General features: G+C 43.8%; 1 protein-coding gene across 1 annotated transcript; it reads left to right on the forward strand.

Annotated features, from left to right (window-relative positions):
• Positions 1–7,327: 7,327 nt before the first annotated feature.
• On the forward strand, positions 7,328–14,013 carry PPP1R14D (protein phosphatase 1 regulatory inhibitor subunit 14D; the record flags this gene model as incomplete). The annotated part of the gene is made up of 4 exons (XM_084208626.1): positions 7,328–7,510; positions 11,599–11,694; positions 11,880–11,912; positions 13,923–14,013. 4 exons carry the CDS (start codon positions 7,328–7,330, stop codon positions 13,989–13,991), a joined length of 381 nt encoding a protein of 126 aa, XP_084064752.1. The 3' UTR covers positions 13,992–14,013.
• Positions 14,014–14,016: the final 3 nt, after the last annotated feature.

Here is a 14,016-nt window from a genome sequence, read left to right on the forward strand (position 1 = left end):
AAGAGATGTTTGCTTTCCTCATTGGCTTTGAGTCTTTGTCAGAAGAAGCATGGGTGTCTCACACCCCATTTAGAAACCAGATCTTTTGGACTTGCCCGCAGACCATGCAAGCAGTAAAGGGGGAGCTGACCTTGCTTGTTTTGTTGTATTTGGACATCTAAATATATGCAGGAAAAATAAAAATGGCAACAAGGTTGTCCCCTTCTTCTGTTCTGCACTGCCTGAGATGCTCTATTGGGAACTCTCTCTTGTGTTTAACCTGGAATAGATTTTTCCTGGATAAATATTCAAAGCCTTCAGAGTGCAACCAGGTAAGGCTCAGTGCAGTTCTCTGACACAGGAGCAGGCAGCAGTTGGCCCCATGGCAAACCAATGACTGTGTTTGGATATCCCCACTGGTAGAATAGTGCCTAAACACTGCAGTTTGGTATTTTTGTCTCACTGGCAGTAATTTAATCTTCCTCAGCAGTAGTGTTGTGTTACGTGTTAGAAGGACATGATGTCTCTTCTGCTTGTGCCAAACAATATAGGAGTAATGTAATTCCTACAAACACAGAACTGTGAGGATTCATTGATTAGCATCTTTAGTGTCTCCCCCCACTTTTAAAAAATATTTATGAAAGGATGAGCCCCTTCATAAGAGGGTGAAGCTTAGTCTTTAGAATAGGGGTTTTTATTGGCTTTTACTCTTAGCAGAGGGCTGTGCTAAGTTCTGCTGCAAGGTTTTCTGCTGTTCACCCTGTCTTTATAGTCACTTCATAGTTAGCTTTATTCAGTATATTCAGTAACAGTAGCACAGTTTCTAAATATGCCCAGTTTATTCTGGAGGAAATCAGTAATTAAAATTTTAATTGAGATGGGGCCCAAGATCAAGGACTTCTACTAGGAGCCCCTCTCTGCAGCAGCAGCTCTTCTTCCAACTCAGTAACTCAAATTTTGCTGTCCTAACCTCAAAATCCCATTACAGACCTCATCTTCTGCAAAATTAATAAATTCCCACAGCTTCAGCTGAGACACGTATTATTCATGTTAGTGTGAAGGGAAAGTAGGGTGTGGGATTTTATAACTTGGGAGTGTTTTTAAGGGGTCCTGATGCAGTGAGTCATTGTTAACTTTTGTCTGTCTCTGAAGTGTCTGCTCAGTCTGGAAAGAGCTATTCCGACGATGACTCAGGGGGGTAAATCACATATAGTTTAATATTTGACTAAGATTAAAAGAGGTCTTAGACATGCATGCCTTGTAACAAATGCAGTGCAGGATTCTGTGTGATTGTTCTTGAGACCACAGCACCTTTGGCAGCTGGATGCTCACCTTCCAGGAGGAAGTGACTCCAAGAGGCAGAAAAATAAGGAAGGCTTGATTCAGGTTCCCCTTTGCCCCGCTGTGCAGCCCAGCTCCACGGCATCATCATCTGCAATGACTTCCTCACAGCAGCTTGTCCCACCGGCTGCTGCAGATGAATCCATTCTGCTGTGTTTTACCTGGGAACCGCTCCATGTGTAATTAACACTTGGGAGACAGGTTTGCTTGCTTGTTTTGTTGTATTTGCCTCAGGTTAAACCTCCTGGTGTGGTTTAGGGGTGAGACCCGGATGCAAGGGATGGCACAAAGATGTGGCAAAGGAAGGAGACAGGAAGGGATCTCAGCAGGCTATGACTAACCACTGGTCCTGTGGAACAAAGCAGGAGAAAGGATGACAGCCTGCTGAGTCCTTCTGAGAGCCATTCCCATTTCATCGAGGTAGCTTTGGGGAAAGGAGTTACAATGAGAGTATATTGTTTCTTTTGGGATGTTCTTGTCTAGGTTTCATGGCACTGGTTTTTATTTTAATGTTGCTGGTCAAGGTAAATCCTTAAAGGCAGGAGCAATGGGAAAAGAAGACATGGAAACAGTATCTAGACTGGTTACACAAAGAAAGTATTTGCATTTTTGCCTTGTCTGTGCTAGGCTTTTACAGGGAGATAGGTATGGAAATGAAGCAAAGAACCTTCAATTTGCAGGAACTAGAAGAAGCTTACATTTCCCACTGAAGTTCTCACAACAACTTGATCTTTTCTTCATTGCACCTGTGGGTGGAACAGGATTTGCCATAGGGTTCCCTATAGACTCTTTTCCACTACTACCTACAGCAACTGCTTACCCAGAAATCTTCTTCCAACTCCTTCAGGCTAGTTGCCAGTGCCTCCTGGGAAAGTCTGCTCTCCCCTCTGCTTGTAGATGGCAATTTCCCTGCAGGTGTGAACAGTACAGTCCCTGCAAATGCAATGGTACCCTTTCAAGGGGACTGGGTCATAATAAACTTATTGGTGCAAGAGCTCTACAACCTCTGCAAGCCTAAAATGTTGAAAGCAGGCTGGAAAAAAAGGAAGATCCCCTTCAACTATTCAGTTTGAATAGTACTTTTTTGTCTTCAAGACTTGCTGAAACTTCTGTGTTACATGAAAACGTTGATCATGCTATGAGTGTCTCAGACCTCTTCCTCTAGGGAAACAGCAGTGTAATGAGGAAGAGGAACAAACAAGAGGGAAAGAAGAAAAAAACAACATGGGCAGGTTTTCAAAGATCTCCAAACAATTATTTTGACATCTAATTCATGTTTCACCTAAATACTCAAGGGGAAGGGGGTCTTCTTCCTCAGTGGAGATGCTTACTCAGCCTGCTGCCTCCAGCCAGTCTGTTGATGGACACAGACAAGGAAAATTGGTGTGCCAAAGGAGTAGGTACAGCTATTTCTCATTTACCCTTCTGAGCTGCTGATGAGACATCAGCCTTTATGCTTCACTTGGCTGCCAGTAACTGAGGCCAGAGGAAGGACCGGTGGGCAGGCCGGCTCACCTGACCTCTTTATTGCTGAGACCTCTCTGTTCTCTGACACAGTGTCAAATGTGCAATTTGGGTCAATCAGTCAAATTGGGGAATGTTTTCCTCTGGCACTTGTCATTATTCCTTCCCAGTGCTCTTTCAGTGCCTTATGAAAGGTGAGCCTGTCAGGAGAAAGGAATAAGTCTGATTTCTGACACCTGGCTGAAGAATGTGGGGTCTTCTCAGCCTGTGCTGATGGGAAGGTGGTAGTACTTCTCAGGTGAAGTTGGGGACTATATGAGCTGGATATGCCTTTCTGCTTCCCTGCATCTCCAGAAGTTGAGGGTGAGAGATGGTGCATTCTCCCCCTACTCACTAGAACTCTGGGGCAATGATGCAAGCTTTTTGGTTTCCATGCTCCCGTGGAGATACTGAAAAATAAAGTGGATGATGGACATCAAGGTGCTGGGTGTGCTGGGGTTACTCACCTAGGACTCTGGATTTTTTAAATATCCAGTCCTGGTTACACTGTCTTATTGCACAACATTTTTACTGTGCCAATTCCTGTTCCCAGGAAGGAACAGAACCTCTTTACCTTGTGGTGTCACTGTAGTATTGATACAGTCACCTCTGCTGTCTTCTCTGGTTTAATTTGTGTTAACTATCACACTTGTAACCACAGGGAAAGTGATTATTTTCTAAAGCAGGTGGAGAGTGGCTTCTGCTGTCTTGAAGGGAAACGTTCCTCACTAGGCTGGGACTCAAGGGAAAGAGGCCAACCTGGTTCTGTGGAAAGATGAGCTGGGGCCCTGCTGAATTATTAAGCACACACCAGAGTCATCAGCTCAGGAAGAAAGAGAAGCACCAGCTTAGGTCACAGGTGTGGGATGGAGATTACTAGCTTCAAGAACAGAGGAGTGTAACTGGATCTGACTCATGCCCTTGGATGCTCTGCTGCCTGGATCAATATCACAGCTGTTTGGTACTATGATGCCTATGCTCAGCTTGGTTTGGTGGCCCTCTCTGGCACCACAGACAGCCATAAAAGTCAAACTCCACAATACTGAATCCTCCCCTCCTTTCAGAGGCACCTCACTTTTAGGGTAGGCCTGGAGGATCAGCAACCCCAGGTCACACACATGGAAACTGAGGCATAGTGCTTCTTTCAGTCTAACAGTTCAAATATGTTGGCCATGTTTAAACTCCCTTTATTCACCAACATAAATGATATGTAGATTTGCAGAGAAGATGATCACAAGCAGCTGCAGCAGGAGGTCCATTGGAGCTTATGTGTGCACAGCTCTTGTGAAAAAACAGATTGTCTGATTAGATTACTTAGTTGCCCAAGTATGTGTGTTCACTCCAGAAATTTGGCTCCAGGTTGTATGTCTGAGGCTATAGGGAGAGATAACTAGGCTGAAAATAAGATTCCATCTCCTAGCCATGCCTGAGATCTCTGAGATTCTATCCAAACAAAATGGTGAATGTCTTTTTGTCCCTTTGGCCATGTGAATCTGCTGTGATGCAAGCAAGGACAGGATGGGGTGCGGCGCTGTGAAGGAAGTCCTGGAGCTGCGTTTGTTTTGGTGGCAGCTGGCATTTACCAGCACTGGCAGGTGGCTGGTGCACCCGTAGGAGATGCTGCCTCATTCAAGGGGACAATATCCCCTACCTTGAATGAGGCACCCAGTCCTGTTCCTGCAGGAACTTCTGCCACACCCACTGATCTTGCACTGGTTTTTCTTCTTCTTGCTTTAATCATAGATTAAAACATTTTGTTACTGGAGGAAGTCTACTTTATCAGTAAAGATTTGTTTCTATATTGCCACCTTCTTATTACAACAAATTCATGACTAAGCTGAAATAAGCCAAAGGAGTATGATGAACATCCTGTAATCTGGCTCATTTTGGCTTGCAGCTTTCCTGAGAGGGCCTCTGACATCATCCTCTGAATGTCTTGTTTAGCTGTAGGGTGGCACTGATGGACCAGCAGGAGGGCTTGTGCCCCTTCTTTGTTACTTTGCTGATGGAGTACAGGCTGTGGGTGAGTCTGTTACTCAGAGAACAGGCCTGTGGACCTTTTCAGATGTGGCGTCTCAGCTTAAGTGAGGTTACAACTTAACAGAAATTCAAGCTATTTGAAGCGCCACTAGAGGAGGTTATGTTCCCTTTTCCCTCATTTTCACAGCTCTCCTGTGACTTCTGGATCCTCTGCTTCATAAATTCAACCATACTGGCAGATTAGTAACAGGGCAAACCCTACCCTTCATGTAGAGATTACCTAAACTGCTCAAGAGCACCGGAGTTAGCACAGGGGATGGAAGAAAGGGGCTTCCCTGCCAGCCCTTCAGCTGCTACAGACATTTGGAGTGACTCAGAGATAACAAGTAGCTTCTCCTTTAAGTCTGGTCCTCTTTCTCTGCTCTTAATGCCAGCCTCTCTGGAGATTCTTGGGACCAAAGAAGAGGAGCTTCCCCCCTCTTTTCCCCCTTCAAATATGTCAATCCTTGGATACCAAAATAGAGCACTTCTATTTGGAAACAGGAATTTATCACCTGAATGTGTGTCCTTTGGTCCAGACTTACCTTGTGAATATCTGCCCACTTTAGGCCATATTAACCTTTGAAAAGTCAATAGTTGTAAAGGCATTATAAGTTGTTCAATGGGTTTTACAAGGTTTCCACTAGTTAAGAATCTCTGAAGAATTTGCACTCACTAAATATGCTACAAGCCTCTCAACACAGATTTTTCTGTGTAACTTTGATCCAAATAAGGAAGTTTTAGGAGCAGAATTAGAGCAGGGATACAGCCAAGCAGTGAGGAAAAATGGGTAAAGCTCTAAAATTAAAGCTAACAGTTGTCTTCTGAATAGAAGTTTTAAGCTGTCAGAGAAACATAGGAGATAATATCACTTTCAGGCATACTTCAACACTTTATTCTTCATGCATGTGAAAGCAAATTGCAGAATTTCTCGACTGAAAAGGATTAAAAAAAAAAAAAAAATTTCACTCACATTAAGGATGAAAAGGGCTGTAATGGGCCTGCTCTTTTTTCTACTACCCTGTGTGCAAGATTTTGCTTGCTGGCTGTACCACCATCCCTCTGGGGACAGAACTGTGCCAGGGATACTGGGCAAGCTTTTGAGAGACCAGCCCCTCTGCAGACTGCCTCATGCTGCCTGGCAGCACCTTGCAGTGGAAGAAAGGTTGGTTGCTTTTCCTTTGGCTTATCTAGCTCTTGGCCTCCAAACTGGAAATACCTTGGCTCCTGACAGCAGAGGCTTACTTGCTTTTTCCACATGAATCATGAGACTGGAGGTGCTTGATCTGCTTCAGGATGGAGGGTCTCAGTTGGTTTGTCCATGTGGTGGGGCAGCTCCCTAGGCAGGCTGCTGGAGGGCTCTGGGAACAGCTGGATAAAGAGATGTTCTGGCACCCTGTAATCACAGCCAGCCTGATTTCTGTTCCTCTGAACAGAACAGCAGTGTGCACTTCTCACACAGATTCTTCTAAATGTTATAGGGCAATAATGCTGCAGACCTTTACCCAGGTGGGGAGGAATTGTAAACCAAGCATTGATAATATAGAGAGTGATAGCCACTTATGATGCCTCAGCAGGTGAACCTGTTTACCTTGAATACTCTTCCGTGGGAAGGAGATGGTGCTATGTCCCAAGTGATGTCTTCCTCTGCAGTACCATCACATCAAATACTGTACTTTTTTGAGCACAGATATGTTCTTTTATCCCAGAATTTCCTTGCTCAAATAATTTCAAATTCATGTCACTGGGATTTCTACAGAAATTTCTGAGAGAGCTGGAGTTAATTTAAGAGAATATAGAACAAAAAATGAAACTGCTGAGCCCATCTTTGGGTTGCAGTGTCATTCCTGACCTATTGCTGTAAAATAATGAATGAGCTGCCTGATTCTAGACCACTTCTTATCTGTGCTGGGTCCAGTATTTTAGCTGGAAAATCCCAAATATACCATCTCAAAGGGAGCTAAACCCTGTAGCTGCAGGCAGTTTACTGAGTATGAACTGCAGCAGGATTCAATGCATTATTCAATGGATCAGCCCTCTGGAATTGCACATGCATGTAAGTTATGCCTGTAGGAAAACAGTAATTTTAAACCTCCTTCTTCCCCACCTCTTGGACCTCACTTGTGTTAAATATTAACAAACATGGTTCCTCAGTTCCCTGGTTCACTTGGCTTCTTTTAACAACAGATGTTATTACAACAACTCTGCCTACCTCCCTGCTCCTGTCAGCACATCTGATGGTGAAACCCAAGAGTCTGTAACTGTAACTCAGCCTGCAGAGCCTGGCTGCTGCCCCAGCCCTGTGGCCACCCCTAACCCTCTCCCTAGGATCACCAATGCCTCCCACCCTTGGTGCCTGTAACTAGCTTGTGCTGGGAAGGGAAGCACTGGTTGCAGAGAGGCTTCGGTTAAAGGAGACAGAGAAAAGGTGTGAGGGAGCCAGGAGGAAGGTGAGTTCCTGCTGTCAGAGGAGGAGGCAGTGAGGATGGCCAGCAACTCCAGTGCACTGCCCCGAGTGACTTTCCAGACGCCAGAGAAACCTGGGGAGGAATCATCACACAGGAAACTGGGCAAGCTGACCATAAAGTACAACCGCAAAGACCTACAGCGCTGGCTAGACCTGGAGGAATGGATCAACGCCCAGCTGCAGGAGCTGTACCAATGCCGGGTGAGTAGCTGGGGTACATGAACCACTTGCTTGTCAGGTGAATGGATCTAGAGGCCTTGTGTGCTGGCACAGAGGTTTGCTTGCTCCACTTCACTGGAAATAGTTCCTTGTCTTCAACTTCCAGCAGGTATCTTCATGCCCCCTTTGCAGCATTCTGACTGGTGTGTTGGCAGGCAGGGAAGCTTGTGCTGGTGCAATCCAACTGGCTTTGAACTGCCTGGAGTTGCACCCACTGAGGGGGTGTAGCTATTGCTCAGCATGAGTAGCACAGCCTAGAGAGATGTATAAACCCGGGATGATTCCTGTTGCTGAACTCCATGTGATGAGTGGCTTTGTGGTGAGCAGTATCCAGGCTAGCTGGGTTAGAGTGGTCAGTGTATCCCTGTTCCCTTTTCATGCAACAGTGAGGTTCTACCTGCTGTTTGAATGAGACATTTCGGAATGTGCTGTATCTGTAACTGCAGAATTGGGACACACTACTGCCAACAGGAAAGATTGGGAAAAAACCTCTTTGCTCAAATGTAGAGATCTTATACCTCCATCTTCACCAATCCCCAGAGCTGTCTGCCTTGCCTGAGCTTCCCTTTGCACCAGGAACAGTCCCTTCCAAATTCTTCCTGCCTGCCTGACAGCTGTCCCAGTAGGAAAGATCCAGGAATGCCTACAGCACCTGAATAGTACAGGTCTTTACTTCAGCTGTTGCATTTTTTGGCTGGGTTAGTGACATTCAAGTTCCAGCACTACCTGGGTATATTGAAATTTTAACCCTGTACTATTGCTTCTATTCATATACTGTCCTTACATGCATGAAAGTTATGCTGGGTGCTTTCAGAAGCAATAGTGTTCCTCTGTGTTTGAGATAATCCTTTGGAGTGTGGTACAGTAAAAGATGAAAGGCTTTCCCCCATTGTACATCATGATCTTAAACACATTTAAATAGCTTGATTAAGGATTTTGCTTTTCTCTCTAGGGCAGGGGCTGACACAGTAAGAGAACACATATTTCTTGACTCACAGAGAATCTCCATCTTCAACAGATGACACAGATGGGTTTAACAAATTCTGTAAAACCACTTATTTATGTTCTGGATGGGGATGGACTAAATGAACTGCCAGGCCCTTGCTGCCCTGTATTCTGTATTTGCACCCCAGTGCAGTGTTAAGCACAGTTTTGAGATGCACGGAAATAAGAGCTGATGATTTTTTAGAGTCTTCTGCTCTGAGCATCAGCAGTTTCAAATTGCAATCAACAATGAAGTGGACATGTTAGAACAGGCCACGAATGGTGGGTTTCGTGCTACTTGCTATGATGGTACAGAGAATTTTTTTCCCTGCTCAGGCTGATTTTCTGGGCCTGAGTGCTACAGAATGATGTCTCACCTTCACAGCTGAGGACCCAGACTTCAGGAACTGCTCCTAAGTCTGGCATTATTCTTGTTGCTGTTGTTTTTATTATTATAATCATTATTATAACAATTCCCTGTGAGACTTTCTGTGTGACTGTGTATTTGATATTTGTGTGGGAATGTGCTAGATTCTCATGCCATGTTGGGAGATAAGAATAGTTCATTTCTGTTTTAATTTATGCCTTATGCAAAGAACAGGCAGAAAACAAATATGGAGAAAAAGGTCCTGTCTTCTGCTGCAACTGCATGGCTCCTCTGAAAATGAGTACATTACTGCTTCTGTTCTGTTAACTAACTGTTTTAGATTTCCCAAACATAGCTTGCTCAGTAAAAATGACTAACCTCTTCAAGTTAGTTGTGAATTTCCAATTGTTTTCAATAGCTTATTAAAATGATAGTAAGAAGTTCTCAGCTGTATCTTAGGCCTCTTGATAATGCATTTTAAAGCATTATACAGTGCACATGGGAGCAGAATTATCAGCAGACCCAGTCAGGCAAAATTCAGTGTGTCTGCAAAGTGCTAGAATGGTAGTTCTAGTGAGTGAAGGCTGTTTAGAAGAGTGTCAGTGACAATATTGCTTTCCAACCATGCCTGCACTGGCATTTAAGGGACCATCCCCTGGAGTAGGTAGTTCCAAGGGACAGCCCTTTTCCTGACTGTTGAGATAAGCAAGGAGAATGGCTGCTGCTTTGAGTAATAGAACATCTTGCCCTTTGGAGAATTACTGCAGTTTTAAGGAGTTACATTTTTGTCACTTTTTTTTCTGAGACAGACAAGAAGCACTTGGTATGACCAGCAACATGACCCAAGATGGGGTCGTCCGTGTGCTACTCTTACTTGCTGAAGTGTACAGAGGTAGACCTTTACACTTCAAAGTCAGTTTATGTTCAGTTCTGTTTTCCAGAGAATTATAGCTGTTTACTGTCATCAGAGCAGATGCCCAAAGGAGATTCTTTTCCCTACTGCAAAATCCCAGCAGGCACAAGTGAGAAACCCGGCCATGCCCTTACAGGAACAGGTTGCCAGTGGATTGCCCTTGCTAGTATTTCTTCAGCACAATAGATTTCCCTGCTTCCTGATGTATTCAGGCCAGCATAAGAGATTTGCTACAAGGAACTACATAATATAATGCTGTGCCAGGTCAGAGACTGTTAACAGGATCTCTTCAAATACATACATGTGCCACAGTAAATTACTTGTAATCACAAAGATGCCCAGCAGGTCATACTGCTCTCCTCCATGCATTGTGACAAGACTGTTTAGTTGCCCTGCTTCTTTGGGCTTCCTTGTATCCATCAACTTCCATTACAATTGCCTCTTTGTTACTTCTTTGCTCCACCTGCCCTTGGCAGTGCACAGTTCCTGGGTGTCTTCCAGATTCAAATGACAGCAATTCAATTGACAGGTTAGCTCAAACATCACCTCCTGATGCAGGGAATGCTATGATGTTTACTGTCACAAGGCTTTTTAGCAACAAAACTAAGACTGATTTTTAAGATGATTCCTTACATATGGAACCCAGAAGAGCATCCACACTAGGACTAAAAACCACAGGGATTTCCTACCCTATCTCACCTTCCCAGCCTACTTAGCTTCTTAACCAGAGGCAAAGTTAGACTGGATCAACACCTGTCTTCTAAAAAGTCACATGAAAACTGTTGCTTTTAAGAAGAAATACTGTGTGGGTCACAGTGCAATATATTTAACTCTGGTTTATTATTTATTCTTAAGTCAGCTGTGTATCAAAGTGAAACAAGGGCTTTCTACTTTCTCTCTGGCTTAGTATCAGTGACTGCTAAGGAAAAGTTTCTTTTTTTCCTGTAAGTATTGCCTTTAATGTTTAATGTTTTACATACACATCCATAAATGCCACAACAACCTGGCAATCAGGAACTGTGCTGTTCACCCAGTATCCTTATTCTACTGATTACTATGCCAAAATATCACTAGTGTTGTGTTGTGAAAGATTAATTTTGCAAATACACTGGAAAAACACAGGCTGCTTTCCATGCAGAGATTTGTGAAGCTAAAATGTGTCTGTGATCAAGTGAACAAATATTTCCAACTTACACTCCCATGCAGTACAAGATTATCACTCCAGTCACCAAAACTTGGAGTCCCTCTTACATTAAAGGAGACTTATATCCCTCTCATATCTATTAGAGAAAGCTGGCAAAATATTGTTAGGTCTTTCAACAGCATAATTTTCTCTCCATTACTGCCAAAAGCCTTAGTATAAATACAAAGTAGGTGAGTGTAATTAGTATTAAAACCCTAAAATCTCCTTCTATTATTTATGCCTCTCTAAGATTAGGCCTGTTGTAGTCCTGTTTGGTGAATTCTTCATAGGGGAAGGGTGTCACAGGCTGGTATATATGGCACTGCAGTTTGATATCCTTGAAATGGTCTTCCAATGATGGGTGATGATCCCAGAGCAGTGTAGTGGTTGGAAAAGATGAAGAATGTGTACATCAGGATGTGTGGCTGTAGCAGACACTACAAAGGGGCTGGAATCCATGCCCTCATTACAAGAACCTCCCTTTTTTGAGATGATTTATATCTTGACGTCAACTTTGCAGCATAGTTTTATTGTAACTCATCTGCTTAGTTCTATAAAGATGGCCTCTAGTGTTCTTAGAAGTTTGAAGGTTAATTAACTCTGGTGGTTTTTTTGCCTTTTAGCTAAGGGAGGAAACAGAGGCAGCAGCTCCTGAACCACAAATTGATCTTGAAGATCTCCTGGAGGTCCCTAATGAAGAACAGAAAATAAAACTACAGGTCAGATAGAGGGACTTGTTGATTTTAAGTTAGTGAAGTTCTCTTCATAAAGACTAGTGGCATGTGGGGTAGAGAATAGGTGTTTGTAGTGTTGCATGATGCTTTCTTGTGCTTTCCTTTTTGTAGGGAGGGGAGAACTAGATCAACTCATAAAATACTAAAATGACAATTGCTTGTTTTTATAGGAAATCCTCCATGAGTGCTCCAGCCCCACAGAGGTGAGTGAAGCACCATATAAATTTACATATACATGTTATACTATTCTGTTACAGTGTCTTTGCTGCTGCTTGGCTGAGTAGATACTACCACGCTGCAGATTTGTTTAATCATAATGGGAGGTATTTGCCACTTTATTCTGTGATTGTAAAATTACATATAAATGCACATGAATGAGCTGAAGGCAGAGCACTATAGCAAATAAGAACTTATGTTTTACAATCAGAGGAAGTTCTTTCCATGTTTCAGACACCCTAAGCAGATCAGTCTGAGCTGCTATTTGATCCTCAGTGTAGAAAAGCCATAGACAGTGACATAGCTCACATAACCTTTTTTACACTGTTACTGAATGCATTCTTAGCTTAAAATACTCTAGGGTTATGATTGACAAGGATGTAGAATGGCCCTTAAGCTGGAGTGGGCAGATAACTGCTGAGCAGTGGCCATGCAGATTAGTTTTACACAAGGATTTTTTTTCCCCATGTAACTTTGCAAGTTTTTACTTTGAATTAGACAGTTGAATCCCACAATGTCCAGACAATTGGAGGCAATACTGTGTGCATGCACCACGCAGGAATTGCCTTTGCTGCACTGCACACCTGTGCAAAATGTGGTCCCCATAACTGCTTCAGCCACATGCACTGCATGTGAAAATTCTGCTTGCACACTATCCATCAGACTCCACGTGTTGTTGAGCCAATGTGGCTGTGCAGTGCTGAACGTACAGGAAATGAGATGAATGCATGACTGAAAATCAATCACTGAATCAATATTAGTATCACTGAAATTAAACTGGGCGTTAGCAATCATCACAGATACTCTCCTAGCAGGGGTTTCAGCAAAGACGGCAATATGAAATAGTTTCCACAGTGTCTGAATGTCAGATCTGAGGCAAGAATCTCACATTCCCAGAGCAGTCACTGAAGAGAGTTTGCTCTGCTAAGTCAGAAGCCATGAAAGTGTCTTGTGGGCAGCACAGTGCCTGCTGACTACAGATACTGCTGCCCCATGGCAAAAACACATACTTTCACCCTGGGGATCTTGAATCCAGTCCCCTTGAAAGATCACAGCAGTTTAACTGCAGAGAGCAGACAAGAAACTGAAAGGACTGACTGAAAAGAAAGGTATGATCCTAGGCATTTACTTCCAGAGCATGCTGAAGCAACCTCTGATCACCCAAGTGAGGACACTGGGCTTTCACACAGCACAAATGGTAACAAGCTGCAATACTTCCGGTGACCCTGCCTAACCACAAGAACATGTAGCGATGTCTTTGGGTAAGAAAGGCTGCACACCTCTTTATGGTGATGTTACTTGCCATACAGAGGGTAAAGTTTGCACTAGTCACATCACCCTCTGCTTGGAATAACCAGATAGGCCAGTTTAGTTCATAGTCCTTGGCTGTGTCAGCAAAGTAGTCAGAGTTTGTCTCCATTAACTGCCCATCTATCTGCTCTGCCTGTCCTCAACCCCTGCTCAACATTATCATTAGTCCTACATGTTTTGCTCCACCTCTTCTCTGCCAGCCACTTCCTTGTAGAACTGGCGCAGCTCCAGGATGGTTTGCAATTCACAACATGGAGCTCTACTGGTTCAACAAGAGGAACAGCTTGCTTTGTCCTAGATTGGGAGGGCAGCAGAAGTGGGCAGGAGGTTATGGTGGCAACAGGAAACAGTGGAACCTAAAAGAGAACAACAGCATCCTGAGGTCATCTCACGGTGGGAAAAGCAGGTATCTGGGATAAAGAGGGTCAGGCTAGCTCCTGAGGAGAAAGTAAACATGGCTGTTCCAAAGGGAGACAGGGAAAGAGGAGGAGCTTTTAGACCCTTCTCATCCATCACAAGGTCTCCTTTCCTAAGCTAAAAGATAGGTTTGCTCAATATATGTCAAAATTCTGGTTTCTGCTCAATGCGAGGGTGAATGTGGGAATGATGGAAATGCCACAGTACGCTTTGGGCTGGTGAGCACTGGAATGAATACAATATCCTTCTTCAACCAACTCTTCTTGTAGGACTTCATCACGGAATTGCTTAGTCGATTGAGAGGTCTCCGAAGAGTCACCAATCCTCAGAAGAAATGACCTTGCTCACATGGAAAACCCAGCT

The sequence above is a fragment of the Fringilla coelebs genome (genome assembly GCF_963513975.1).
Source record: "Fringilla coelebs genome assembly, chromosome: 6".
NCBI lineage: Eukaryota > Metazoa > Chordata > Aves > Passeriformes > Fringillidae > Fringilla > Fringilla coelebs.